The 26,101-nt window shown below is 42.2% G+C and overlaps 1 protein-coding gene across 1 annotated transcript; it reads left to right on the forward strand.

The window, feature by feature from the left end:
* LOC119724001 (leucine-rich repeat and coiled-coil domain-containing protein 1-like) lies at nt 1-25,966 on the forward strand. Its single transcript, XM_038194923.1, has 23 exons — nt 1-208; nt 1,581-1,921; nt 2,547-2,764; nt 5,311-5,418; nt 5,921-5,979; nt 6,584-6,745; nt 7,696-7,879; nt 9,121-9,340; nt 9,782-9,932; nt 10,880-10,979; nt 11,581-11,699; nt 12,591-12,725; nt 13,439-13,578; nt 14,870-14,986; nt 16,150-16,234; nt 16,825-16,938; nt 17,724-17,795; nt 18,190-18,364; nt 19,159-19,322; nt 19,712-19,920; nt 21,810-21,947; nt 24,118-24,253; nt 25,202-25,966. Exons 1-23 carry the CDS (start codon nt 191-193, stop codon nt 25,325-25,327), a joined length of 3,291 nt encoding a protein of 1,096 aa, XP_038050851.1. The 5' UTR covers nt 1-190; the 3' UTR covers nt 25,328-25,966.
* Nucleotides 25,967-26,101: the final 135 nt, after the last annotated feature.

Genomic DNA, 26,101 nt, shown 5'->3' on the forward strand with positions numbered 1-26,101 from the left:
ACGCAGTGCAGTGAGAAGAAGTGCGCCCTCTCTTGATGTCTCAAACGCGCTCTTTTCAAGAAGAATATGCAGAGTCAATAATAATATCATGTTTTTCTGCACTTGGAAAGTTCAAGTTCAGGAAATGTAAATTGACAAAACTATCGCATGAGCATACAGAGCTCGCACTTTGAATGTATTCAGCCTTGAAATGGAAGCTGTAACCGTGGTAAGATTTCGTGGTACTTTCCATTGTGTAAACGTTGAATTGTTCAATAAAGACGCACGCTGCACCAGTTTCGAGAGAAAAATGGGTGGCGCCATTTGATTTTTTTTTTCGATGTGGCTATCGTTACGGAAGTCGACCGTCTGGCTCCCGGACCTGACAATAATTATGGCGATCGTGTAGTGTAGGGCCCGGTTAGTATAAGGCAACAAAATCCACTTTAAAATTATTGGACCTACCAAACTAGTTGGCGACATTCTCAATAAACAGGTATGACCGTATGTCATATAGATATAGTACTCATGAGGCTCCGCTCACGCGGAGCCTCATAGTTCTAGGAGTAATAGATTAGAGGGCAGGGTTTTGATTTTTGGAGGAAATTTGGGGGTATGACAATGACAGCGCGGCGAAAACACGCGACCCGAAAATACATGAAATAAAGATGGCGATCACCGCGCGATGTACCGTGAGCAGGCACGGTACGCTGAATCGCAAGGCACAAACCGCGCAGGAAAATCTGGATTTCTACCCGAAGAAACTGTTCAAAATTGCAAAACGGGTGTCATTAGAAATGAGAAAAGCCTGCTTTTGATTGTATTTGCAATAATTTGATTTTTGAGCAATAAAGTACATTTTTGACTTTTATTTGATCAAAACAAAACAGGGGCCCTACACTACACGATCGCCATATTTCTACCCCCCCCACACACAAAAAAAAAATTCCCTCAAAAATTCAAAACCCTGTCCTCTATCTATGACATAACTGCATTCTCAATGTCACCAACTAGTTTGGTAGGTCAAATAATTTGAAAGTGGATTTTGTTCCCATACCTGGCCCATATTGGCTGTAGATACACGATTGCCATAATTATTTCATGTCAGAATCTTTGGCTCTTGGAACCAGACTTTCAACCGAATGTTTCTCAACAAACTTTCTTCATTATGAATATTTTCTTGAGTAATACTGCAACGGATCATTGAGGAAAAAATGAAATCTACTAAACATGAGAAAACATGTGTTAAATTAAAAGGAGGATTTGATTTAAAACATAACAGAAAAAAGTCTTTAGACGCATCGTTTGAAAAGCCTTTCATTTGATGTCTTCAAAATGACAGCTTGCCGGTAAGAATAATTCACAGGGAGTTCAGTCCCATTACTATCTTTAAACCAAGAATGATTTTCAACAATAATTACGTTAGTTACTTGTTAGATAGCTGCAAATGATGGACTGTGCCTTTAAAGGGTGACAAATTGATGTCGGGCAGTAGGATTTTCTGCTGGGCCGTCCACCTTTTTTTTTCCTTCTTCATTTTTTTCATCATTTCTAGTCCACCTCTTTTTTTCCTTTTTCATTTTTTCATCGTTTCTAATCAGAGGCAATTGCCTACCAAGAATTTGAGAGTCAGACTGACTGGCATGACAGAGGACCAGCATATGAACTCCGACCCCATCAACCCTCATGAATTATGCATGATTGATGCCGGAGTCCGTAACCTGAGTAGTCTGCGTCTGGCATCCAGTCTCCACACGCTCAACCTCCATTGCAATCAGATCAGCACCATCGACGGACTGACTGGTCTGCAGCATCTTCAACACCTGGACCTCTCGTCCAATCAGATTGCTCGTATCGAAGGCTTGGAGGCACTGACTGGACTTCGGACGCTGAATTTGTCTTGTAACAAGATCAAGGTTGTGACAGGTCTCGGAAGTTTAAGGTGAGGACCGTTAATTAAAAACTTCAAATCAGGGGCAAGTAACAGGAGTGTGTGCTGATTTTTAACAAATGAAATAGATTTTGAATTTAAAACTTTAAAATATATTTGCTATTGAAAACAAAAAGGGCCAAGTTGGCTCGGAAATGGGGGAGAGTGTGGCCTAGCGGTTAGGGTTTGTGACACATGATCAGAGGGTCAGGGGTTCGAATCCTGCCACTGGCCATATGTTGTGTCCTTGGGCAAGCCACTTTATCCTCACTTGCCTCTCTCCACCCATGGTATAACTGGGTACCGGCATTAGCTGGGGAGTAACCTGCGATGGACTAGCATCCCATCCAGGGGGAGTAGAAATATTCTCAGTCGTTTCATGCTACTGAAACCAGAGATAAACGCCGGCCTGATGGGCCACATTGGCTCGTGAAAGACTTTACTTACTGGCTCGGAAATGCTCAGATATAGGTTGTAACGTAGAGCTTCTAAAAAAATCCCAATTTAAAGTGTTGATTTATTTTTTTACTTTTCCCTTAATAGTCGTCTCATAATTCCATGAGAGTTATGTGCATGTTTGCCGTCCCAAACAGGAGCGCTGTCTTAATTTTTCTGTTTAAAAATTCATTTTTTGCAGGTCTATGAAGAGACTTAACCTGTCCTACAACATCATCACGGACCTCCGTGGTCTGGTGGCCCTCCACGGTTCCCAGTCAAGCCTCACACACCTGGAGTTGCAAGGGAACCAGCTAGATTCGGTCGATCACATCGTTGAGTGTGTGAGCGGACTGGAGCACCTAATAGAGCTTGTGTTAGCGCAGGATGCGGAAGATAACCCTGTGTGTCGTCAGCCAGGTAATAGCAAAATGGACATTTACTCCAACTCCACAGGAGTGGTGCAATAGGGGGGGAGGGGGAGGGAATCACTTTAAAGGAATATTCAACATTTGCTTTTGCTGTAATTTTCAGAAATTATAGCAAAAATTTTGTATAGCAAATAATGTTACATTAACTTGTTTGAATATTTGTGTTCGTAGATTCTGGAAAAACCACGAAAAGTAATCATGTTCCTGTAGTCTGGTTCCCTGACCCCACTTAAGATGAAACGAAACAATTTATAGACATCGGGGAATAGACCATTATCATGTTGCAGCCATTTGATTTTTTTTCCCATTCACATCAGTGTAACCAAAGGGAGGCTGGAAGGAAAAATAGTCGGGTTCCTTTTTGCACAATGAACATCAGCATTCAGTACTGTTATTGGATACAGGGAACATGACTGAAATGGTGGCAGCATGATCAAGGTCTAGTGTAAGGTCAGAGAACAAGACCTTGTACCCGATCATAAGTGTGTAGTCAATTGCCAAAAAAATGCGGACTAAGGCCAAAAAAATAATAGTCGGTCTCTGGTCAGACCGAAGTTCGGGAATTGATGCGGCGACGCGGTTTTTTTTTTTTTTTTTTTTTTTTGGTGGCTTTTTTTTTGTTCAAGCTTGTATTGTACAGACAAGGTGGGTACTATTTTGCTTTTTTGTGTCCTCATTATACATTGGTGTCCTCCATAATTTGCCTTGGTGCCCTTTATCATTTGCCTTGGTGCAATTTCCCCATTACTTGGTGCTCCTTGGTACAAAAATTTGAGGAGACGCGGCAATAGAGGGTTGTAGCTTCCGTGTTAATTTGAAGAAAAAAAAGGTTGACGCGCATGATTAAAATCGACGCGCGCGCTGACCAGAGACCGAGTATTTTTTTTGTTTGGCCTAACTAAATATGGTAAATTGGGGGCAGTATTTACAAAAATACCGCTTTTCTTGATAGTGACAGCACACCAGGTGCCATGATTTTACAGGATGCTTTATACTGTCATTCACTCACAGTCCAGTAAGGTATTCATAATAATTTGGTGGATTTGTTTTTTGATGTTTGCAAATGTTGTATAGGCCTATTCCCTTTTAAGGCCGCATTATTTTGAAAGCGCACTCCGTAGCTTTCGTTGTCATTTTTAACAATTCAAATATATTTTTTTCATCTCTTGATTGTTAAGGGGGAGGGGGTTCTCCACCCAGACTGGGACCTCGAGTGCAGAAAAACATGCAAAACAAAATCAGGCCAACTTTACTCACTCTTTAGCCAACAAAATTCTCCACATTTTTCACGAGGCAAAGACAAGATTCTTCAGTATTCCACCAGCCAAGTTTGAGGTCTCAATTCAATTTTTTAAAGGAGACTTTTCTTCAACATTTTGCACCTGAGAGTGAAGCCAAGTGATTTCAATTTGAAGCCTATGGGCTCCGTGTGCGAATAAGAGGGCGCCCTTTTACCTAGCAATGACGTCCCATGGGCGGGACATTTAGCTGGTTGACGTGCACCGTTCCTTGTGACGCACTTTCACCAGGGCATTTGTACTGTGTACACGCAGTGCGTCGCGGCAAAATTGCAGTCAGGCAAGATGGCGTCGGTCGGCCCCCTTCAACTGTACTTCTTTGCCGGTGGGGTGGGGGGGGGGGGGGGGGGGGGGTACTTGTGAACGAAGCGGATAAGACTAGACTGGTGAATGTCCAACTTTTGGAGAAGATTGACACTTCAGTAGTCTGGTGGCATGACTATGGAATTGTGTAGAAATACAGACTGGGTACCAGATGTTTCTTTTGTTTGGCACTGTTGACTGACACACTACTAAAAGGGTGTTGTACTGGGCCCAATTTCACGGCGCTGCTAAGCACACGATTTTCTGCTAACAGAGCCTCTATTTCATGGAGTCCGTTAGCAGTAAGCACAGCAAAAGGCACGCTTATTCAGAGGACAAATTTGCTTAATTTAGTGACGTAACAATAGAAATCTCCATGCACGCGCGACCGTTAGCATGTCCATACCGTAAAATAGTGCTTTGCTAACCCTAATAAGGTTAGCAAAGTTTTCTGCTATGCTTAGCACACCTTTTCTGCTAACTGTTAAGCAGTGCCGTGAAATTGGGCCCTGGTTGTTTCATGTGCCAGTCTATTTTCTTGTATTGCATATTTGTATCTTAAGTTTTGGGACTCTCGTTCTCTAGTATTGAGAGTCCCAAATTTTCGGACTAGGCTCTACCTTCCTCATTTCTACAACATTCTTAAAAACCTCTTGCAAACTTTGACGGATTCTGGGAATAGGCAAGCATTAGGGAATCCCACGTGTTTTGTATATTCAAAAGTTTTCTTGACGTCGCAAATTATGTACAATCTCCCCTTTCATCAAGTAGTAGTTTTTGAAATATAATTGTTGAAAAGTGGCTTCTTCAAGGAAACACCACTCTGTACAATGATTTACTCCAATTACAGTCTTTTTCCCAAAAATATATTGCAACTTGCTTTTGGAAGTACTCCTTTTAAAAGTAATGGACAATTTTGTATGCTTATTTCTAGGGTACCGTATGGCCATGCTGCACTCCCTACCCAGGCTTCAAGTATTAGATGGTATAAATAGACAAGGACAGCGCATAACCACAGACAACGTACTGGCTGATATACCAGGTAATGAGAATGGGCAGGGTTGTAATGACGTCGTCACAAGTCATCACAAGTATATTGCAGGTCTATCGCAAGTCAATCACAAGGCCATCACAAGTCAATCGCTAATCCATCACAAGTCCATCACAAGTCAATCACAATTCAGTCCTAAGTCATCGCAAGTCATCACAAATCAATCACAAGTCAATCCCTAAGTCAATCACAGGTCAATCACAAGTCAATCACGAGTCAATCCCAAGTCAATCCCAAGTCAATTCCAAGTCATTCACAAGTCAATCACAAGTCAATCACAAGTCAATCACAAGTCAATCGCAAGTCAATCACAAGTCGATCACAAGTCAATCACAAGTCAATCACAAATCAATCACAAGTCGATAACAAGTTAACCAGAAGGCAATCACTACTCAATCACAACTCAGATTGATAAACAGTAATGCCTGCTGAAATTGGAAACAAACTGCACCTAATGGTTTTTGGGAATGATTTTGCTCCCCAATTCTTGCAGGATTAGACCAGTACCTGGAATACCTTCTCAGCTCAGATTCTACCACCGGAAATGCCCAGGTAAAAAGAAAAATTACACTTATGCCAGGATTAATAAATGGCTCAAAGTTTGTTTTTAAGGATTTCAGTTAAAATCCATTGGGCAATGTGTCTATATACTTCAGTGTGTTCCCATATTTAAACTAGTGCTGGCTTGACTTGCCTTTGTTCATAGTTGTACCATGCCAACTTATTGTCAGCGTAATATTACTGAGTACTCTTTACAATTTAAAAAAAAACATATTTAAAATAAACAATTTGGAGTTTGTGTAAGCTAAAATGTGAAGCAGGTGATGTCAAAACTGGAAGGGCTGTGAACATTTTAGTCAATTCACAAGTCCATCTACAAGTGAATTCTCATGTCAGGTCACATAACAGGGAATGAACGATGACAAAGGAATGCTTTTGTCACAGTTCATTTGAATAGCTTGTGACTTGGCTTGTGACTAGACGGCTTATGAATGAGTTGTGATGAATTGTGGTATCTTACTTGATTACAACTCTGACCCGGTGGCATAAAATTTTATCGGGAATTCCCGACTGAAACCCTTCATGTAGAACACAGCCTTTTTTCATTTACTTTTGAGCTTGCATCACTGCCAACCTTTTCCTCTGTTTATATCAGGAACCAGCAGTGAATCTGGTGACACCGAGAATCGATCAGATGCTGGACCGGTTCCGCCAGCGAGCTGTAATGTCATCGGGGACAACCACCACTACCACCACCACGGACACTGACACCAGACATGGAGTCAACATCACAATGATGAGACAGGGTGGTAGAAGGGTGAGAATTAGTGCTGTCGTTGAGTCCACCTTCTTAAGTCTGAGTGCAAGTCCCTAGTGTCCAAGTCTGAGTCAGAGTCCATGTCCTTGTATTTGAGTCTGAGGCCCAGCCAGGCTAAGTCCATCAATTGGCTAATGGAATTTTGTTGATTTGGCGTTATATACCAGGGGCTTGGGTGGCACTTGAACCTTGGGTCTCCACTACAGGGTGAGTAAAAAAAAAAACGAAACCCAAATGTTGGGACCATTGTTTTAGTGAAGTTCTGCATGTAGTATTTTCAAAATCTAGGATATGCAAGCCCAATTCATAAGCTTTCTTTTAGTACAAGAATCATTAAAATCAATCATGTACTTTTCAAGTTACGGAATTTTAAACACAACCACCGTTTTAGGGTTCTGTCCACGGATCGCAAAAAAGTTCAGTGTTCTTTCAGCAAAACAAAACAAAATCACATAGGGATGTGTGTGAATTGTTTTCGATTTGCTGAAAGAACGCACACCTTTTTGGTGATCCGTGGACAGAACCTTAACTCGATGGTTATGTTTAAAATTCCGTAACCTGAAAAGTACATGAGTGATTTAAATGATTCTTGTACTAAAAGAAAGCTTATGAATTGGGCTTTCATGTACTAGATTTTGAAAGTGCTACATGCAGAACTTCAATAAAACAAAAGTCCCGACATTTGGGTTTCGTTTTTTTACTCACCCTGTATATTAAAATTTACACCGCCCCGATTGAAAATACCATCAAGAGTCATTGATTTCACATCCTGCTGATAAATCAGATTTAAAACAGCCGTCCAACCCCAGCAAGCTTGGCGGTAAGGGGCTATATGTCTTCTGTAGAAATCTGGAGGATTGAGGGTTCACTTCTGAACAGGCTGCTCATGCAGCTACTTGGAGCTAATTTCGTATTGATTGGGATTTCATATTTGTTGTAATTCATGCCAGGTTGGCGCCACAGACCATGAAAAGCGGCTGGAGCAACTAGAGAAGCAGCTGGCCGACATCATGACCAGAAGACCGGAGCCTAGGAGTGATGTGAGCCACGGCGCTCCAACGAGTCCGCGCGGTCACAGAGATGACGAGACGACCAACAGACAGAGATCACACAGGTCGAGGAAGCCTAAGAGAGGTGAATACACCCTCCTCCGAACCCATGATATATCAAACCCACTACTTTATGCAGGCCTTGGTCAAAGCATTCAGCCGTAGCGTCTGATGGTAGATTTTCGGTCGCTGACATACACATTAGCCGCGCGCTATGCACTCGCCAGTGTTGTAGTACTCGTCCTCGGTACTCGTACTCGAGTACTACTCGAGTACTTTTTTTTGGTGTACTCGTACTCGTACTCGTACTCGTACTCGTACTCGAATGTCAAAGTACTCGTACTCGAAATGATGGTACTCATACTCGGGCAGCAAAGTACTTGTACTCGACATGTTGAGATTGTACTCGATCATTAAAGTACTTGTACTCGAATAGCAGTACTCGGGGAAAAAAATGTTATAGCTTCACTTACCATGGCCTTATTTTATCGATACTTTCAGTTTGAAATGGTTGATTGGGTTGTGGATAAACCGAGATTTCCTGATTTTCCTCTGTGCAGGTGTAGCATGAATTTAGGTTTTATGAAATACGGACTCATTGGTGGTACTGTGCATGCTCATGCATAGATAATTAGGAGAGGGACCGGTCACGTGAGAGGGTTTAACCAATAAAAGGGAAAAAGAGTCCAATTTCGTACGAGACCGATTTCTATATGACACAGGTCCGGACAAACACATTTAACAGCTAGCCGTGAGTAGGTCTGTATATCGGTCTGACTGGTCCTGGGCCAATTACGCACAATGAACCATTTGCCGTATGGCCGTATTCAGAAATGCAAGTACTCGTTCTCGTACTCCTACTCCGAAGTACAAGTACTTGTACTCGTACTCGGAAGTACAAATACTCGTACTCGGAGACCCGTTCTTGTACTCAGAGCTACAAGCACTCGTACTTGTACTCATACTTGGCAACCTAAGTACTCGGCAGTACTCGGTACTCGGAAAAACGTACTTGACTACAACACTGGCACTCGCACGTATGTACTTTCTGAAACACGAACAGCGACCCCAAGTGGCTAAGCTACAATATGCAAATCAGGTGGTGCTGAATGAACACCTTTGAAAATCTGTGGGCTTTGGCTTATGTTCTCCTTTATTTTGTCGCTGGATTTCCAGCGAGGACCCTGCATGCGAAAAAAGATGAGTTTATTATTCATTGCTTGGACGTAGAGGCTCATATGTTACATGGACACAGAGCTCGATAGTTTTGTCCACAAAATTGCCCTTTTTTATTGTTAATGTGTATCTTCTGTACTCAATCAACAGACACAGATCAAACTGATGAGAGCGACGGGGACAGCCGCGGGTCGTCCATGGGAGCCGCCATCAAGCAGAGGGCCAAGGGAGCTAAGGCACCCAACGTCAGGCAGACACGGGCCTCGGAAGGAAGACGACAAAAACTGGAAAGCCAGCAGCTAATCAGGTACACAGCACAAACAATGACGGAATCAATTGTGATATTTCAGCTTCAGTCTGTCTGCTGTTGATGAGGTGATTCGTCAGGGACGCCCTGCTGATTTGGTCACCTCCAGCGTATGAACAAGGACAGCTGGCCAAGGAAGATCCTCGACTACCAGATCCCTGGCAACTACCCGCGAAGCCGTCCAAAGAAGAAGTGGAGTGACCTGGCCTGAGGTGCCTGCAGATCAAGGCTAGTCTGGCATTGAACCAGGCAGAGAGGAGGAAAGCTATCAGACCAAGAGGACACGGTCATCATGGAGTCCAACCTTTGTGTTCGGGGACAGACAGACTATAAACAGATGGATGGATGGATGTTTATGACCATTTACTTTTGTAAAGTTTTCATTCTAAGATCTTTGCTGGATGCTGTATTTATAACAAAGTCTGGCAAGGAAGGTTCCTAGAAAAAAATATGTGTTAAGGGAATTAAGAATAAAAAGTTGGTACTGTTATTTTTTGCTTCCAGGTCTGTAGAAAGGACACGTCCTCAGCAACAAGCCAAGTCAGTCATTAGCACTAGCACAGGGTCACCGCCTAGTGGCTCAGAGGTCAGAGGTCACCCTCGCCGTGCTCAGAGAGTTGTCCAGACTACGGCAGAACAAGACGCTGACAAACTGGTGAGTGACGGCAGTGGGGGGAATTGTTTGAAAGGCTTTGCACAAGTTATAATTGAGGATTTAGAGATTTTTTTTTCTTTTTTGCATCATTTGATTTGCAATGTATAAAGTTTTATATCTACTAGTAATATATTTTCTTCTAGAGACTAGGGGATTATTATGCCCCCCCAAAAGTTGATCAGAACAGCTGGTGAAAGCATGTGTGTTTGATTCAGCGATGTGCAGCAATGTTAGACTGGTTCCCGCTGTGCACGCTACAATGGCCAAAGTTAAGGACGGGAACCATAGGTAGAATCTGACATCGTAAAAAATGCCAAACAAACTTTGTGATGGAGAACGAACATTTCAGCAAGTTTAATTCACAGAACGTAATCTCTCTTCTCTTTGTATGTAATTTTCCATTTTAAATTAAGGTTGATTATTCTTAAGCATAATGGAGAATTTAAGTCGTGCACACTACTGTTCTCAACATTAGACACGTCACAACGGCCGCTGGCAAACACCGGCCGTGTTGCTCACCCACGGCCAATATCCAATAAAGGAAATTGTCCTTGCCGACAGCTTATATAATAACATTGATTAAAAAAAAGAGACGAAACTAAATTTACATCTACACTTATGTTTAAAAATACTTTCAAAGGTCTCAGATTATAATGATTAGTTTAACATTTTAGAAGATGAGTAGTAAAAACAGATTACATTACCACGGAGGAGAATTTGTGAAAACTGGTTAATAATACCTTGTCTGTTTTTTTTTTACTTGCTTAGGCTTCAATGGAGGAGGCAGATATGAAAAGAATGTAGAAGAGAAAGCCCATGAAATGTGTTCCTGTTGTTGTTTTGCCTTGATGCAGAGGTTAGCCAACGAGAAAGACAGTCAAGAGGGGAAAAAATAAGCTTTTACTTCAAGGAAGTGTTGATGCTAATTTGATAATCTTCTTGTCTAGGCCTTGATGCAGGAGTTGGACAGTGAACGAGAGAGGAGATGGAAGGCCGAGCAAGCAGCGATCCGATTGGCTGATCACATCAAAGAACTGCAGGCAAAAAGTAACCAGCAAATTTATATCCTTGATCCCAATTGGTCAGTCCGTTGCAAAAACAGTTGTGATATAATCCCTTTCTGCTTAGTGTATCCTGCACTGTTCTGAGGTGCTTGTGTTTTCCTGCTGCAAATAAAACAGACGAAACAGATTAAACCTGACCACAGCGTACACATTGAATCTTTATTGTGCTTTACGTTTTCTGGAAGATGCATTTGTTGTTCCACTTTTCATGGTGGAATGCTAAAATATGTGTCCGAGATTCCACTTCGCCCTTGGATTTTATAGAGCAAAGTAGAAACACACACGAAAATTATTCTTCGTAATACTCATGCTTGTAGAATAAGTAATATTGTATGCACTTAAAAACACTTTTCACAATGAAGTTATCTTTATTTACGTATGTGGTTTCTTTGCCTGACATTGACATTAGATTCAAATGTATACAATTTGTTTGGAAATTTATGTGTTAAGCAAAACTCAGCTGAGAACCAGTTGTAAGCAATATTCATTGTATGCTATTTTGGTCGGTAATCATCTTTCGCTAAGCATATATCTTCTGTGCTCAGCAGACATCTGTGCTAACTTCTTTTGTGTTTCGTAACTAGCAAATGAAGAGCGTGAGCTACAAGATGTTGCTATCCTTGCCAGCACCAGACTAAAGCAAGCACTAATGAATGAGAAGGAGTCTAGAATCAGACTGGAGGGCCACATGGAGGAGTGCCAGGTCAGATCTATAAGCAGGAGGAACATTCTGGCAGACAAAATTGAGTCAAGTAACTCACAATTTTTACGGGCTGGTCACCTTTGATTCCCACCGGTAAAGTCCAGTCACAAGTAAATCATAAGTCAATCCTCAAGAGTGGTTACAAGTACCAGGGGGTGGTTAAAGGTAAAGATCCCATAGCCATTACTGGCCGTAGGGGCAGTGGGATGTTAGAGGTCCACTGTGTCTTGGGCGCGGCATATGAGTGGCGGTGCCCAGTCCTCTCCTCTCGCCGTCTTACCTTCCCTGAACGAATCAGGTACCCATTTTACTGTTGGGTTGTCAGAGAGAGTTTTCCAGTTTTTGGTCCGAATGGGATTCGAACCGCCAACCTTCCACTCCGTAGCTCCACGCTCTAACCGCTGGGCTACGAGGCCCCTACTTAAAGGGGAATTAATGAATGAGCAAGCATTAATGAATGAGAAGGAGTCTAGAATCAGGGGATGAACAGTACCAAAGAAATGCATTTGTCTAGTTCCTTGGACAAGCAAGTTGACAACTGGTGAAGTTCAGAGAACACAACTTGCAAAGGATGCAAGAGGTCCCACATATATTAAGATTTCTGTCTCTTATGTTGCGGTGTCCCAGAGTTGAAATTGTGTCAATCACAAACCGATCACAAGGCACATCATGAGTTAGGTCAGAAGTAACAGAAGATGACTTATGACAAAGGAATGCATATGTTACAGTACATTTGCAGTGTTTGTTTATTGATGAATTACGATTAGCTTGTTATTGACTTTTGATTGACTTGTTATGACGCGTGATCCATCATAACAAACTGGACTACATTAATGATTCCCAATTCACTAAAGACCAAGATACTTAAGGCAGTGTTGTTTTATGTCACAGGCTAAGTTGGATGACCTCACTTCCAAGTTGGCCGCCTCTCAGAAAGCCGAGGAGGAGCAGAGACGAGCTCTGAGAGCCATGGAGACAACATCGGCCAAGATGGAGACGGAGAGACTGAACCAGCATGCTCATGAAGTGAGTCACTCAGTCAGATTCTCCTCCATCACAAACACTCCATCACTCCAATATGTGCTACGGCACCAAGTCTTCCGTTCAGAACTCACTTCTAATAGGAACAAGAACGGGCACTTTTTTCCATTTACGAGAGCCCAGTGGACAGGTCACATCGCGTGCGCATACAGGTTTGCACACGAATAGTGCGAAGTACGCACGACTACCGTAATTTTCGGAATAAAGGCCCCGCGAAGTTTAAGTCGCAGCACGCAAAAATCTGCAATTAAAAGTTGACGTCGGCGTATAAGCCGCACCAACCGCAGCGGTTTCAACTTTGTAAGGCCTCCAAATTCTAAAGCAAAAAAGCTCTGGACCAGTTCCATTTGCACTACGAAAGCTATAAAAAAGGGCCACAAAAAGTTCCATTTGCACTACGAAAGCTATAAAAAAGGGCCACAAAAGTTATATCAAAACATCTATGGTTGATATTCGTTAAAAAAAATAATATGGAAATTGACGATGAGAAATAAACACCAGGAATTATACTCCGAAAATTACGGTAATCTTATTCTGAATGTCCACAAAAATCCACAGCGTGGGTATCAGGTGCCGTCAGCAAAGCGTTCGAATGTCCCTCCCAGTGGTCTCCCCCAACTCTCCTTTTGTGACCGTTGAGGAGGTACTTGTGCACAGAGCCCATAACATCTCTAGTTTTTCTACTTCTTCTTCCCCAGGTCAAGAAAACTCAGGAATATCAGATGAGAGCAGCCGCCATGGGCCGGGAGGTGGACCTGGTGAAAGCTCAGTGTAAACAACAAGAAGGAAAGATACAACAACTGCAGGAACTGCTGGCCGGCAGAGAACAGGAACATAGGTGAGTTTCTAATGGTGGTCGGGTCATGGAAGCCTAGAACCAGCTTTGTAATGGGTCATTCTCAAATCAGCAAGTGTATGTGTAAACCATTGCTGATTTGTAGAGCACAATGGTCCAATGGTTAAAGTGCCCAACCAGACAGAGTTCCGGAGTGCTCTGAAACGTGCAAATTAAATCAGGCCCACTTTACTCACAGTTTAGCCAGCAAATTTCTCCAAATATTCCATTGGGGCGCAAAGAAAACGTCCTCAGTATTTCACCAACCAAGTTTGCAGACTCAATTCAATTTTTGAAGGAGACTTTTCTTCAATATTTTGCACATGAGAGGGAAGTCAAGTGATTTCAAAATGGGGCTAAATACTGGTACATGTCCAACCATGGTCCAACTATTTGAAAAGACTGACCTCTTCATTCAGTGTCAATAGTCTGGTGGCTTGGCTATGGAGAAATGTGTAGTAAATTGAGACTAGTTCCCGCTTCATGCCACATGTTTCTTAAATTCTGTTGGCATGGTTGATCGATGCAGTACTGAAGCTGTGTTGTACTGGTTGTTTTAGGTGCCAGTCTGTTTTCTTGTTTAGCAAGTTTTTAATACCTTAAGTTTTGGGACTCTCATACACGGTATTGAGAGTCCCAAATTTTCGGACTAGTGCCCAACTTGTGTGGCAGTATAGGGGTCCAGACCCTGATGGGGTTAATGGCACTTGTGTTCTTGGGCAAGACACTTTATCACATTGCCTTTCTCTCCATCCAGAAATAGTGAATGGGTATCTTGAGGGGTAGAGAACAGATTGCTCCGAGCACAGAGTGCTGCATAAAACTGTTATCATGGCCTGATCAACCAGAGTAATGATGGTTGAGTAATTTGAGATGGAATTTGCGTCGGGGTGATGTAAATTCAATATTTGGTTTTGCCCTTCGCTCACCTGGGACTTGAACCAACGACCTCCTGCTTATTAGTGCAGACGTCTTACCACTCAACCACCGAGCTTGCCGGGGTCGGCTGGCTGGTTCGAATCTGAGTGATTTTTCTCACAATCACTCGGACAACACTGAGTATACAGTGTTTATAAAAAATTAAAGATATGTCAGTGAAGGGCAAAACCCAACATTGTTTGAGACATCATCCTTATAAAGTCCTATTTAAACACCACATTGTTGTTGTTATTCATATAGGTTCATTGTGCTCCTAGGTTGTTCCCAGTGAGAACTCTATGTTTTTCCTGAGTTGGGGCCTAGCTCCCAACGGGACTCTTTAAGTATTCTGAATTAGTTTTTATTTTGGTTACAGGCAGCAGCTGAATGACTTGTATCGTCTAGACAGCAAGGAACTCAAAGATGTGATCAGCAATGAGATATCCAAAGAACAGTCGAGACACGAACAGGAGCATAGGTTGTACAAAGAACGGTAAGAAAGTATTTCAGTTCAGTAGTTGTGAGATAGCAGCTTACAAGGGAGTAGGAATCTACAGGAGAACCTGACTATTAAAAAAAAGGGGGGGGGGAGGGGCACAGAATATTGTTTGGTGTAAATCTTTCGCTTTGCTTTGCAGCAAGTTTTGAAGCCGGTGCTTTTGTTTTACACAGGGATATGCATGACAGGCATGCAACTTTTCCTCGGATCAGCTGATTTCCTCTTTTTTTAATTCTCATTTCTGCCATTCAAAAATTGAAAATCACTGTACAAAGTCTTCTGACTTTAGGAATTTCCTCTTTTTTGGTGAATTTACAGTTGCATGCTTGGCATGAGCAGACTTCTTGTACATTCCTTATGGGCTCTGTGCACATGCACCCCCTCATAACGGTAAAAACGGGAGAGTTTGGGGAGACCACTGGGAGAGACATTTGGAGGCATTGTTGGCGACGCCTGACGCTCACATGAAGACGCTATGGATTAAGGCACATTCAGAATAACATTGGTCGTGCATACTTTGCGCTATACGCGAGTGAACTAGAACGCACAGGCTGTGTGTCCCCCGTCCACGGGGCTCTCGAAAGTGGTCAAAAAGCCCCCTGTCTTGTTCTTGCACAGAGCTAATGGACCGATCCAGTAAGCACCGCCCCATGGTGTTCTGACCAATCACAGCTGTGATTTATGTCCGACGTGCGTGCACTAAAGTCCGACATGCGTGCATGCGCGTATGTTGCGCGCGGAAGGAAAATGCAGCAAGGCATTGGAGAGGAGCACGTGTTAATTTGCCCACGTGCGCACTGGGCGGAGCTTACTGGATCGGTCCATTACTGAAGTAAAATAACAAAAAATGCATCAATGATGCAGAGGCTCTATAGTGGTGTTAGTTACAGCCATTTTTTGGCCGGCAGAATGACGCTCTGTAAAGATGGCATCAAAAAGTATGTTTGTTAATAGGCTGCCTTGTTGCCATCATGGCCCCAGTGTTGTAGACCGGCTCTTGGTCCTTCTATCATTCTATCAATTATCATTCTGGCTATTGCTTTTGTAGCAGTGGAAAACAAGGAACAGCCAAAGGGCGTTTCTTCCAGATATGTTCTTCAAACCTTTTAAACAATGTCGTTAACAAGCAGTTAATCTTGGAATTGTTCCTGTTTCAGCATTGATGCGTTGACGAGACAGTATTCCGAGTTGGAGGATGAATTTCGTCTGGCTCTCCAGATGGAAGCACATAGATTTCATGAGGTATCACTGCAAATAATTAACCAACTAACCTAAGAAAAATTTATTAAAGGATGGTACAAATTACCATTTGGAGTGACCTAAGCATTTGCAAATCTTAAAAGTGAGAGGATTTGATGTTTTCATCCTCACAAAATCACTCTATAAAAGGCAAACTTTTCTTCTAGGCGTTTTACCAACCCTCCTTCCAAAAGAAAAAAAAAGGGAGATAAATTCAGGATGAAACAATTCGTTTAAATCAAATTAAATGCTTACTCAAAATTTTAATTTAGTTACTAATTTCCACTTGACCGGGTGATGAATGTCCAAATTAAAAGTATTGAAAGAAGGGCTTCAGGTATAAATGCACGTTAACATTTGCTGCTCTTTCCTTGCTCCCCAAAGTTGCCGATATTGAAATTTCCTCTCTCCCATACTGATCAGGATGTCACTGTTCAAATAGCAGTACTGATCAATATCTCTGCAAAATTATTTCATTACCTTTTCTAATGTAGTCCTCACCTTGATGGGCCAACTTCCCAATGTTGGATACTACCCAAAAAATTACTTTTCACCGTCGCAAAGAAATACTTATCCTGTTTGAAATGTTTTAGCTCCAGGATGCCTTTGAGAGAGTCAGCCACGAGTCGTCTGCAGCCAAGCAAGCCCTCGGAGCTATGACAGACAAGGAGAAGAGATCATCCACCATAGTAGCTGAACTGACCGCTGTGAGTGTCCGCTCTGTTTATTAACTCCTTCCATAGACAATAGAGGGCGCTTTATGACCTAGTACCATATCCCATGGGAAGGAAAGCTTTGCTGGTTCATGCGTTTTGCTCAATTTTGATGTAATCTAGGTAATACATGATAAAGACTTCGATACTCACAAAAGAGATTTTGCCACATGGTGCTACCGCAACAACTTATCTTATTATTACCCTTCACCATGCAAACCTTCCAATCTCATGATAAGGCTTATAAACTGGTCCTCAGTCCATCTGTTAACCTTGTACTGCCCCAAACCACCCTGCCTGTTACACCTTATACCCTTCCCCCAAACCGCCCCAGCACTCTATGATTTTATGGATTCATGGAGGAAACTACAAGGTGCTCAAGGGTTAACAGTCTGACTGTGTGTAACCATGGAGGTGACAACCAGTCTAGAGAGGGAAGGTTTATGGTTAGTGTTCATTATGTGCTGCAGTGACACATGCATGGGCACTTATGCTGATCAATCGTACCCACTGGCCAACTTGGGCAGAGTCCATTGAGGAATTCTGATGCTGGTTTTGTCAAAATGAAGCGTCCAGTATGTTAAACCTGAAACCTCTTGCTTACTAGTGCAGATGCTTTAATGAAGGAATCATTGATCCATATTAGCCAGACTACCCCAGCTTGGTTGCTGGTTGTTAAAGCTATCTGCTCTGGCAAGTACAGTGACAGTTTGAATCAGACCCAGGCAAATGCGAGTTGTATTATTATCTTTGCTAAATTTTTGACCCCCATTTTACAGATGGTAAAGGAACAGAAGGGTCGAATATCGGAGCTGTCCAAATCTAAACACGAGACAGTGGCAACATCCAAGGTATGTCTAACTTGTGCAGCCTAAATCATTGTCCTTGAAACATTTACTCTCTGTATTGTTTACATCTGCATCTGCTACAGTACTGCTCAACACTCCTTGTTGCATTGCAGTTGGAGTAAACTGAGCAGGGTTGTGAGTGCGCATGGATGATTCTTGTTTCTTAAGTGCTTATACAGTTGTTGCTTGAAGGGTAGTTTGTCAGAGATTGCTGTAATGTTCACAGGTAATTGGTTCCACTTGGTTACAGTCCTTGGAAAATATGGAATATTTGTAACAGTCCTTTCTTGCGCGTAGCCTGAGAAAGGTTTAAAAATATCAAATTTGCCTGCAGCATCTCGTCTTTTCTTTCAAATTGTTCTGAGCTACAACTTTTTGGCTGTTCCATTGCCAACAGGAGCGTATCCAGACATTAGAATCCAAGCTGGAGGAAGCCAGGAGGACCCAGCTCCAGTATGAAGCCCTCCGGCAAGAGAAGAGCCGACTGACGGCCCAGCTGGTGGCCCAGGAGTCGGTCATCGAGGGGCTGAAGGCGGAGAGGAAACTGTGGAGTCAGGAGCTGGCTCAGCAAGGTCAGGGGAGGTCAAGTTAAGAAGGCTTGGGTCTCTTGGTGGGGCTCGAAATTGGCAGAGTGTTCCCTAAAGTGGCGCACTTGAACAAATCTCAGGAATTCCAAAGTGAACATTAAAGAATTTCTTTAAAGTTGACAGATTCTTTAAAAACGTTACCACCTCCACTCTCATATCTATCAACATGTTTGTCAGAAAATTATGTTCTTATTTTTGGGCGCTTTTTAAAAGGGCTCTTTGGGCACTTCAAAATGAAATCGGAAAATCGCGCCAGAGTAAAACTCTCTCTTAAGTTTGTAAAGGGTAGGTAAACACAAGGTTTCTGAACGGGAATGTTTACAGCTTGAAGAAGTTTTATTTACTGTGAAATTTGAGGCGAAACTTTTGCTCTGGAGGACATCAACACTACATTAAAAGTTTTGGCATATTGGCATATTTGGCCAACTTGTAAACAAATCTGGCCGACTTGCAAAAAAAACAGCAAGAAACGAAGTTAATGATGGCCGTGGAGGAACTATTTGACTAAAACTGGCATAGACATGCAGTTATGAAAGCAGCTGAATCCACTCCCCATAGATACCTATGTTGCCGCCAGCCGCAGCCAAATAATTTAGACGCAGCCTTTTTAACAATAAATAAAAACAGATTTTGTCTCTTCAAGACAAAAGAGCATATTGCTCGACACTTTCATGTCTACAAACTTACCAAAGAGATATCATGTCGCACGGTAAAACCACAATCTAACTCTTATTTTAGAAACTGGTTAGGACATTTTTGAATGTTTTTTTTTTCTGGAGGTTCGTCCCTGGCTCAGGACAGAGGGAGACTGGAGGCACGTATCGAGGCCTTGATGGCCGAGGCGGACTCCTTGAGGAAGCAGTCTGAGAGAGACAACGACGCCTTGAAGATCAAGACCAAGATGCTAGACGATCAGACGGATACCATCAGGAAACTCAAAGAGGTAGGTAGAGCACCACTAGCAAGGAGTACAGGTCCCACACCATGATTGAACCGCCCCAAACCGCCTTGCCTGCTACTCCCTGTACCGCCCTTAACCGCCTCACCACTGTATGGTTTATGGATTAATCGGGGAATAAATAAAATGTAATACCATTCGATACATGTGCTAATGGGGTAAATATACTTTGGTTCATGTCTTGCTGAGGATATTTAAGTTTATTTTATTTTTTTTCCAGCATGACAGAATTGCACAAATTTTGCTGACTCCAGACATTGAAAGTAATGATTTTGAGATCGATATGAATTCTGAGATCAACGTGAATTCAATACCTTTAAGTTTTGGGGGAAGATAATGCCACCATTGATGTAAGAAAACTTGTTTTTTCTCAGGGTCTTGTTGAACGGGACGGTGAGATCAAGCAGGCGAGAGAGGAATCGTTGAGCCACCAGCGTCGTCTGGAGGAACAGCTGGCCAGCGAGCAGTCCGTCAACCAAGACACCATGGAGGAGGTTGAGAGACTGAGGGAACGGAAAGAGGAACTGAAGGGCCAAGTAGCTGAGCTGGGGGCGGAGCTTGAAGACAGCAGGAGGGCGTACAGGTAAGTAGGGATATGGGGGGGGGGGGCCATTTAAGGACATTTATGCAAGATATTTAAATGTAGGAAAATTGTCCATTTTCCTACATGCATTCTGACGAATAATTGACCTGCACCCGATTTCATGAAACTCGTCAGAACCTACGATGCATCGTAGCGCTGCGAAGCATTGTACCCCTGCGAAGAAAATGTCCGCGCTCAGGATGGCTTCAAAGCATCTCCGCAGGGGAATGAGGAGTTAGCGCTGTAGTAATTTAATGTAGCTCTATGCTTGTGACCGAACTTGTGAACGGACTTGTGATTGACATAATTACAGATTTGCTGCATAGATGCACAGTAATCTCGGTCATTCAGTATGTCCGCCCGGCGAAAATAACCAAAAACATCTCTGGGCTCAGCCAACACTTCACCTCATTCTGTCAGTCAATTGAGGAAGCAGCAAGCAACTCTGGCCAAGTTCGCGCAAGGACTATAGTTGACCAATGGTTAACTAACGTTTGCCCGAACTCTGTCTAGTCGACGGTGGTTGACTACGCTAGTCGACTATTTGGAACCAGCCTATGGGGGTTCGTTGCTTCGCTGGTAACCAATAGCCGCGCGCATTCATAACGCTAGCAGAGAGCCAGGATCCAGAAGTTTTGCGATGACATTTTGACCAGCGTTTGACTAGAGACGTTCGCACGTTGCTATTAGTGCGCAGGCGTAAGGTACGTCACAAATCAACCACTAGTCGACTAATGGTCCTTGCCCGAACTTGGCCTTAGTTGTTTCTGCTTGTGTACAAGACGGCACAGTGTGCCATAAAAGTCTGCCTTAATAAGCCTCAACGTCACATTCGCACCCTCCCTCTTGTACGTGGGATATTTATCCTGTGACAGCGGGCTAATTCCAATGTCGAGTCTGTTGTTCAGATGTCTGCGTTAGATAACTAAGTATGTGAGTTTGAATCATTCTCACAGACCCTAAAAATAACAAATGACCTTTTATTCTTTCCTTATTGCCCCAAACCTGTACCAAAATAATTCCTGACAAAGTAATAAAATGTCACACACACACAAAAAACATTCTACCATTCGTAACAATCTTGACCTTTTCACCCCAATAGAAACTGCAACATTTCCATGCATTAACATGCTTCCCCTCGTTAAACCTCAATTTGAATTCAAACTTCAAAGACTGACAAACACTTAAAGAAACTCTTGTGCAGTTTTGAAATTTCCTGTTATTCTCATTGGAACCCATTAGGTCCTGTACCGCCCAAAACCGCCCTTCCTGTTACTCCCATAACGCCCAAGACCTCCGTAGCACTGAATGGTTTCATTGATTCATCTGGGAATAAATACAATGTAATACAATGTAATACAATTGAATACAATGTAATACAAGTGGGAATGGGATGAGTTGCATGGTTTCCAGCATCTCTGGAAATCAGGGAATAAATACAATGTAAGACAATGTAATACAATGTAATACAATGTAATACAAATGAATACAATTGAATACAAAGTACAAGTAAGAATGAGCCAAGTTGCAGGGTTTCCAGCCACTCTGGAAATCAGGGAAACCTTGAAAATGAATTTCTACTTTTCTAGTGAGGGAAAACTCAGGTAATTTGGGAAAAACACCCAAAACAAATTAATTTGGCAGTGACCCGAAAGGGAAAGTTTTTTGCCAGTTTGGCGTATGCGCATCTTGTTGTTTTGTGCCCAAGTTGTGTATTGACTGACTGGCTATGGTGGCTTTTTAGTGTTTATTTAGTGTAAATATTTGTCGTGGAATTTTGGAAATTTCTCAGGGAAATATTAGGGGAAATTCATGGAACTTTGTGTTTGTAAAGTGCTTGGAGGCCTGTGGTGTATTTGTTTTATTGATTGGTAATTTCTGATGTTTAGATCTCTGGACAACAAGTGGAAGGAGAAGGGAGATTTGATTGGTCAGTTGGAGACCCAGGTCCGGCAGGTCAAGCAGAACTTTGACACCAAGGAGACCAAGCTGAAAGAGGAGAGAGATAAAGCCGTCCAGGCCGAAAAGTGAGTCTTAACTTCATCTTACGCAATTGACTTCAAGGCATGTCAGATCATTTGCTTTTCAATGCATTTGGTCGTTCGGGCACAGATCTGGGGGGGGGGGGTTAAAAAAAAATTAAAAAAATGTCAGCTCTGTCAAAAACACCCAAAAAAATTACTGGTAACAATATCCGTCTGTGCACACAATACGGACAGAGCCAGCTTGGTTAGACGGTATTTGTACACTATTCTGTGATGTTGTGTTAATTATCGTCGGATTTGAACAGCGCCCCCATTGAAAGTATGGTACGAGCCAGCCCCCCCCCCCCTCAAGAATTAAAAACCTGTCTACATTCTAAAGTTATTTGCTGATGAACCCCCCCCCCCCCCTGCAAAAATTCCTTGATCTGCCCCTGTCATTTCCATTAATAACACCACTCAAAATCCATAGAAGAATGTTCAAAATCTAGCCTGGTGAAGTTTCAGCTCAGTGTATATGACACTTTTCAAGAAAACATGGAGAAAAAACCTGCAAAGTGTTTTGATCACGAAACAAGCAGAGATGTTGACTCTGTGTTCCAGTCAAGCTGTTCTGACTACCACCAGGATAAATTGATATACAAATTGAAGTTTATGTAACGTTTAGCCAAAGTGGGATGTGTTTAGTCTCAAAATTAAGGTTTGCTGTATGGGTAATATTAAGTCCATTTCTATCCCATTTTTGTCGTACCTGAACCCATTGATGCCCTCATTTTTCAGATTTTTTCTTCAAAATCTTGGGTTTTGCGTAATTTAATGTAATTTCATAACGCTGTGTGCTCAGTGCTGTCCGATAATTTGTGAAAAAAATCCCCCCCCCCAAAAAAAATATCAATGCCATGACTTCCTGCTCACCAGTGCAAACGTCTTATCACTCGACCACCGAGCGGGCTGGGGTCTGCCAAAAAGCCATCATTCAAAAAAGAGGTTATGTCTTCCCAACTCACATTCTACATATACAGTCATAATTTAGTTACCACCATCGTGTGTGTTCACTGAGTGAAGAGAAGTATTGCTGGTTCTAGAAGCTCATGTTCAGCTGTTGGTCCTCATCCAGACATAATCCTCCTCAAGGAAGCAGCTTAATTGCTCAGGGGAGCTGGTTGGGTCATTCGCAAGTCATTACATCTCTCGGGGTCTGTAGTATGACTGATCCAAAACCAGTACATATATATCAAACGTCCATTCCAGTAGTCTTTGAAAATGAAGACACCTGCTTGTGACAGTCACACTATTGCATTCAAGTATCACTTTTTTTAAGAACAAGAAATAAGTTCAAAAACATAAAATTCATAAAAAACAAGTTTCTTTTCAGAAAACAAAAAACTTTACGCCGAGTGATTCCTTTTAACTTATTTTAATATATAAAATATATTTCTTATTTTAAAATGCCAAGTTGTTCCTTAACTGTGCATAGACAAAAAAAAGCTTATTTAGTGTGGTATCAAATATTCATCAATACTACAGTTTGCCCATTCCAATTGGCTAAGAGCCCATCACGTGGCCGGTCTTAAATGGATGATAAAGACTTTGCTGGCTGGTCTTAAACACTTTTCCAGTGTCACGTGAATTTTGGACTCCTATGAAATCCATTACCTTTTATCGTTTTATTGGTTGAACAATACACCGGCAGAGCTGCATTCTGCGCCACATCTCGCAGTACATGTGCGCCAATCTCCATATAAGGAGTTGTTTACGACGTACCCGCGAGAGGGACATACCGTAATTTAGCTAGAGGGGTGTCCCGAAAAACATGAAGTAAACTGTTGAACGAAATCGTTAGAAATTTATAATTTTTGACTTGTTTTGACTTTGGGATCGAACAGTTTTGACAGTTTTGACGGAAAAGGTATTTATGATTGGGAATAAACATGTGCTTGACTGGTATTAAACACTATGTTTAAGACCGGTTGGGGCCAAGCACATATTTGTTCCCTTATTGATGATCATTAGAAATTGCAAATGTAGTAAAAACTTTGTCATTGGCTCATTGCATACACCCAACACCCCTTCCCCAATAAGATTATAAATAGGCTCTTTCGGGATGAAATGAGTACTTTGTTATTCCTTGTCAACTTTCTGTGTACCAAATTAGTTTCTTATACCTCTTTTTTTGCACAAACAGTACATGTATTTCTTTGGTCTTCCTTGCTAGAGCTGCAGTGGAGAGGTTACACCGAGCCGACGATGCCTTCGCCAAGCAACTGGAGGCAGTTAAGAGACATCACGAAGGAGAGAGGGATGAGATGAACTTGGAGAGACAGAAGGAGATTGATGCAGCTAACCAGAGGGTAAGTGTGGCCCTTTGTCTTGCTAATTGGTCCAATTCCTGATTGTTTTTTTGAAACTTGGACTTTAATTGTCGGGAAAAAAATGCAAGTGCACTCTGCATGTTAAGGCTGTGCATTGGGATGGGTTACCCGAGTACCAAACGGTTAATGTCAGGAACCCACTCTAGATTATGGGATCAGATACCCATAACCAACTTTACAAATTACTTAGTCACTTCTCAGACAATGAAAAAGAAAGGTTTTGAAGTCGTTTGTGGGGAATGTTCAAAATGAAAACCAGGCCACATGGGAAAACAAAACATATTTCACACTTATGATGCTCACGACAGCTGCAGTTTTACACCGTAAAGCTATCAAGCTCACTGTACACACTTGTATCTTGCTGTATTGATGCACCGATGCAGTAGTATTATCGTGCGGACCTTTGTAAATAATCTCAACAGAAACTTCTGAGATTTGTGTTTTGGCATGTTTAGCGTTGGGTTTCTTTAACGGGTACCTGGGTACCCGTGGTTTTTTTTTTCAAATGGTTACCCGGTTCCTGTACTACCAGTAAATGCACACCCCTGCTGCATGTAAAAACTCCCACTTGATTGTTCAAGTTCTTTTTGCCCCCAAAAGTGTTTTTGTGTCACTCTCTGTGTAGGGGTTTTCCTAACATTTGCTTTCTCTCGAAGTCCATACTCAAGAGATATTAGGCCCCTGACTTAGGGGTGAGAGGTCCTGTTTAATAAAGAATTCAGATGCTGCTTTAAGAACATTAAATTCAGTGATATGAGGTCCATGCTTGAAGATGTTTTTTATTTGGTTTGGACACGAAAGCACCCGAAACGATTTTCGTGCCAGAGTTTGAATTCACTCTGGAAAGCTTAGATTAAGCTGGAAAGCCTTGTAAAATACATTATATTGGTTATTAATCGTGATTTCAAATTGGTCCTTCGTTTGCAGGTAATTGAGGTTGAGAATGAGATGCGTCTTCTCCTGTCCGAGACGGAGACTCAAAAGCGAGTCATGGAGGACAAATTGAAGAGACTCACGAGTGCCTTCAGTGATCTGACTCAGGGACTCACATGATGAGTCTTCTCCTGTCCGAGACGGAGACTCAAAAGCGAGTCATGGAGGACAAATTGAAGAAACTCACGAGTGCCTTCAGTGATCTGACTCAGAGACCCACATGATGTGTCTTCTCCGGTCAGGGACCGAGACTCAAAAGCGAGTCATGGTGGACAAATTGAGGAGACTCACGAGTGCCTTCAACAATCTGACTCAGAGACTCACATGATGCGTCTTCTTCCGTCGGGGAGCGAGACTCAAAAGCGAGTCATGGAGGACAAATTGAAGAGACTCTTTGAGTGCCTTCAGTGATCTGACTCAGGAACTCACATGAAGCGTCTTCTGTCCGAGACGGAGACTCCAAAGTGAGACATGGAGGACAAATTGAAGAGACTCACGAGTGCCTTCAAGGCTTCAATGATCTAATTCGGGGACACAGACTCACACGATTTGGAAAGATTCATTCCTTGATAACGTAAGCCTGTAAAATTTAGAAGTATGTCAAATTCTTTCATACAAAATCCCTTTTTTTCAAAATGAAATGAAAAACCTTAATTAAACATTTTAAGACAAAATTTCGATGAATATTTTGGGTGAAATCAATTCAAAATTGTTGTTTTTCTATAAACAAAGTGATGAATTTTGCCAAAATCTTCAAAATATTGGGTGTTTGAATGTTTGTTGATGCTCCTCTTACCTCCGAACAAATTTCTATGACGTTTGGAGAAAATTCACTTGCATATTTTGTCAAGTTTGGCCAAAAAATAAAAAGCGACCCTCAAACACTTTCCAACT

Source organism: Patiria miniata, unplaced genomic scaffold (assembly GCF_015706575.1).
Source record: "Patiria miniata isolate m_02_andy unplaced genomic scaffold, ASM1570657v1 HiC_scaffold_17, whole genome shotgun sequence".
Classification (NCBI taxonomy): Eukaryota; Metazoa; Echinodermata; class Asteroidea; order Valvatida; family Asterinidae; genus Patiria; species Patiria miniata.

Excerpts from the sequence above, each read along its gene's own strand:
- LOC119724001 (XM_038194923.1), top strand. Across the intron at positions 5,419-5,920 it reads CGTACTGGCTGATATACCAG|GATTAGACCAGTACCTGGAA; the intron begins GTAATGAGAATG and ends CAATTCTTGCAG. Across the intron at positions 19,921-21,809 it reads GACAGCAGGAGGGCGTACAG|ATCTCTGGACAACAAGTGGA; the intron begins GTAAGTAGGGAT and ends TCTGATGTTTAG.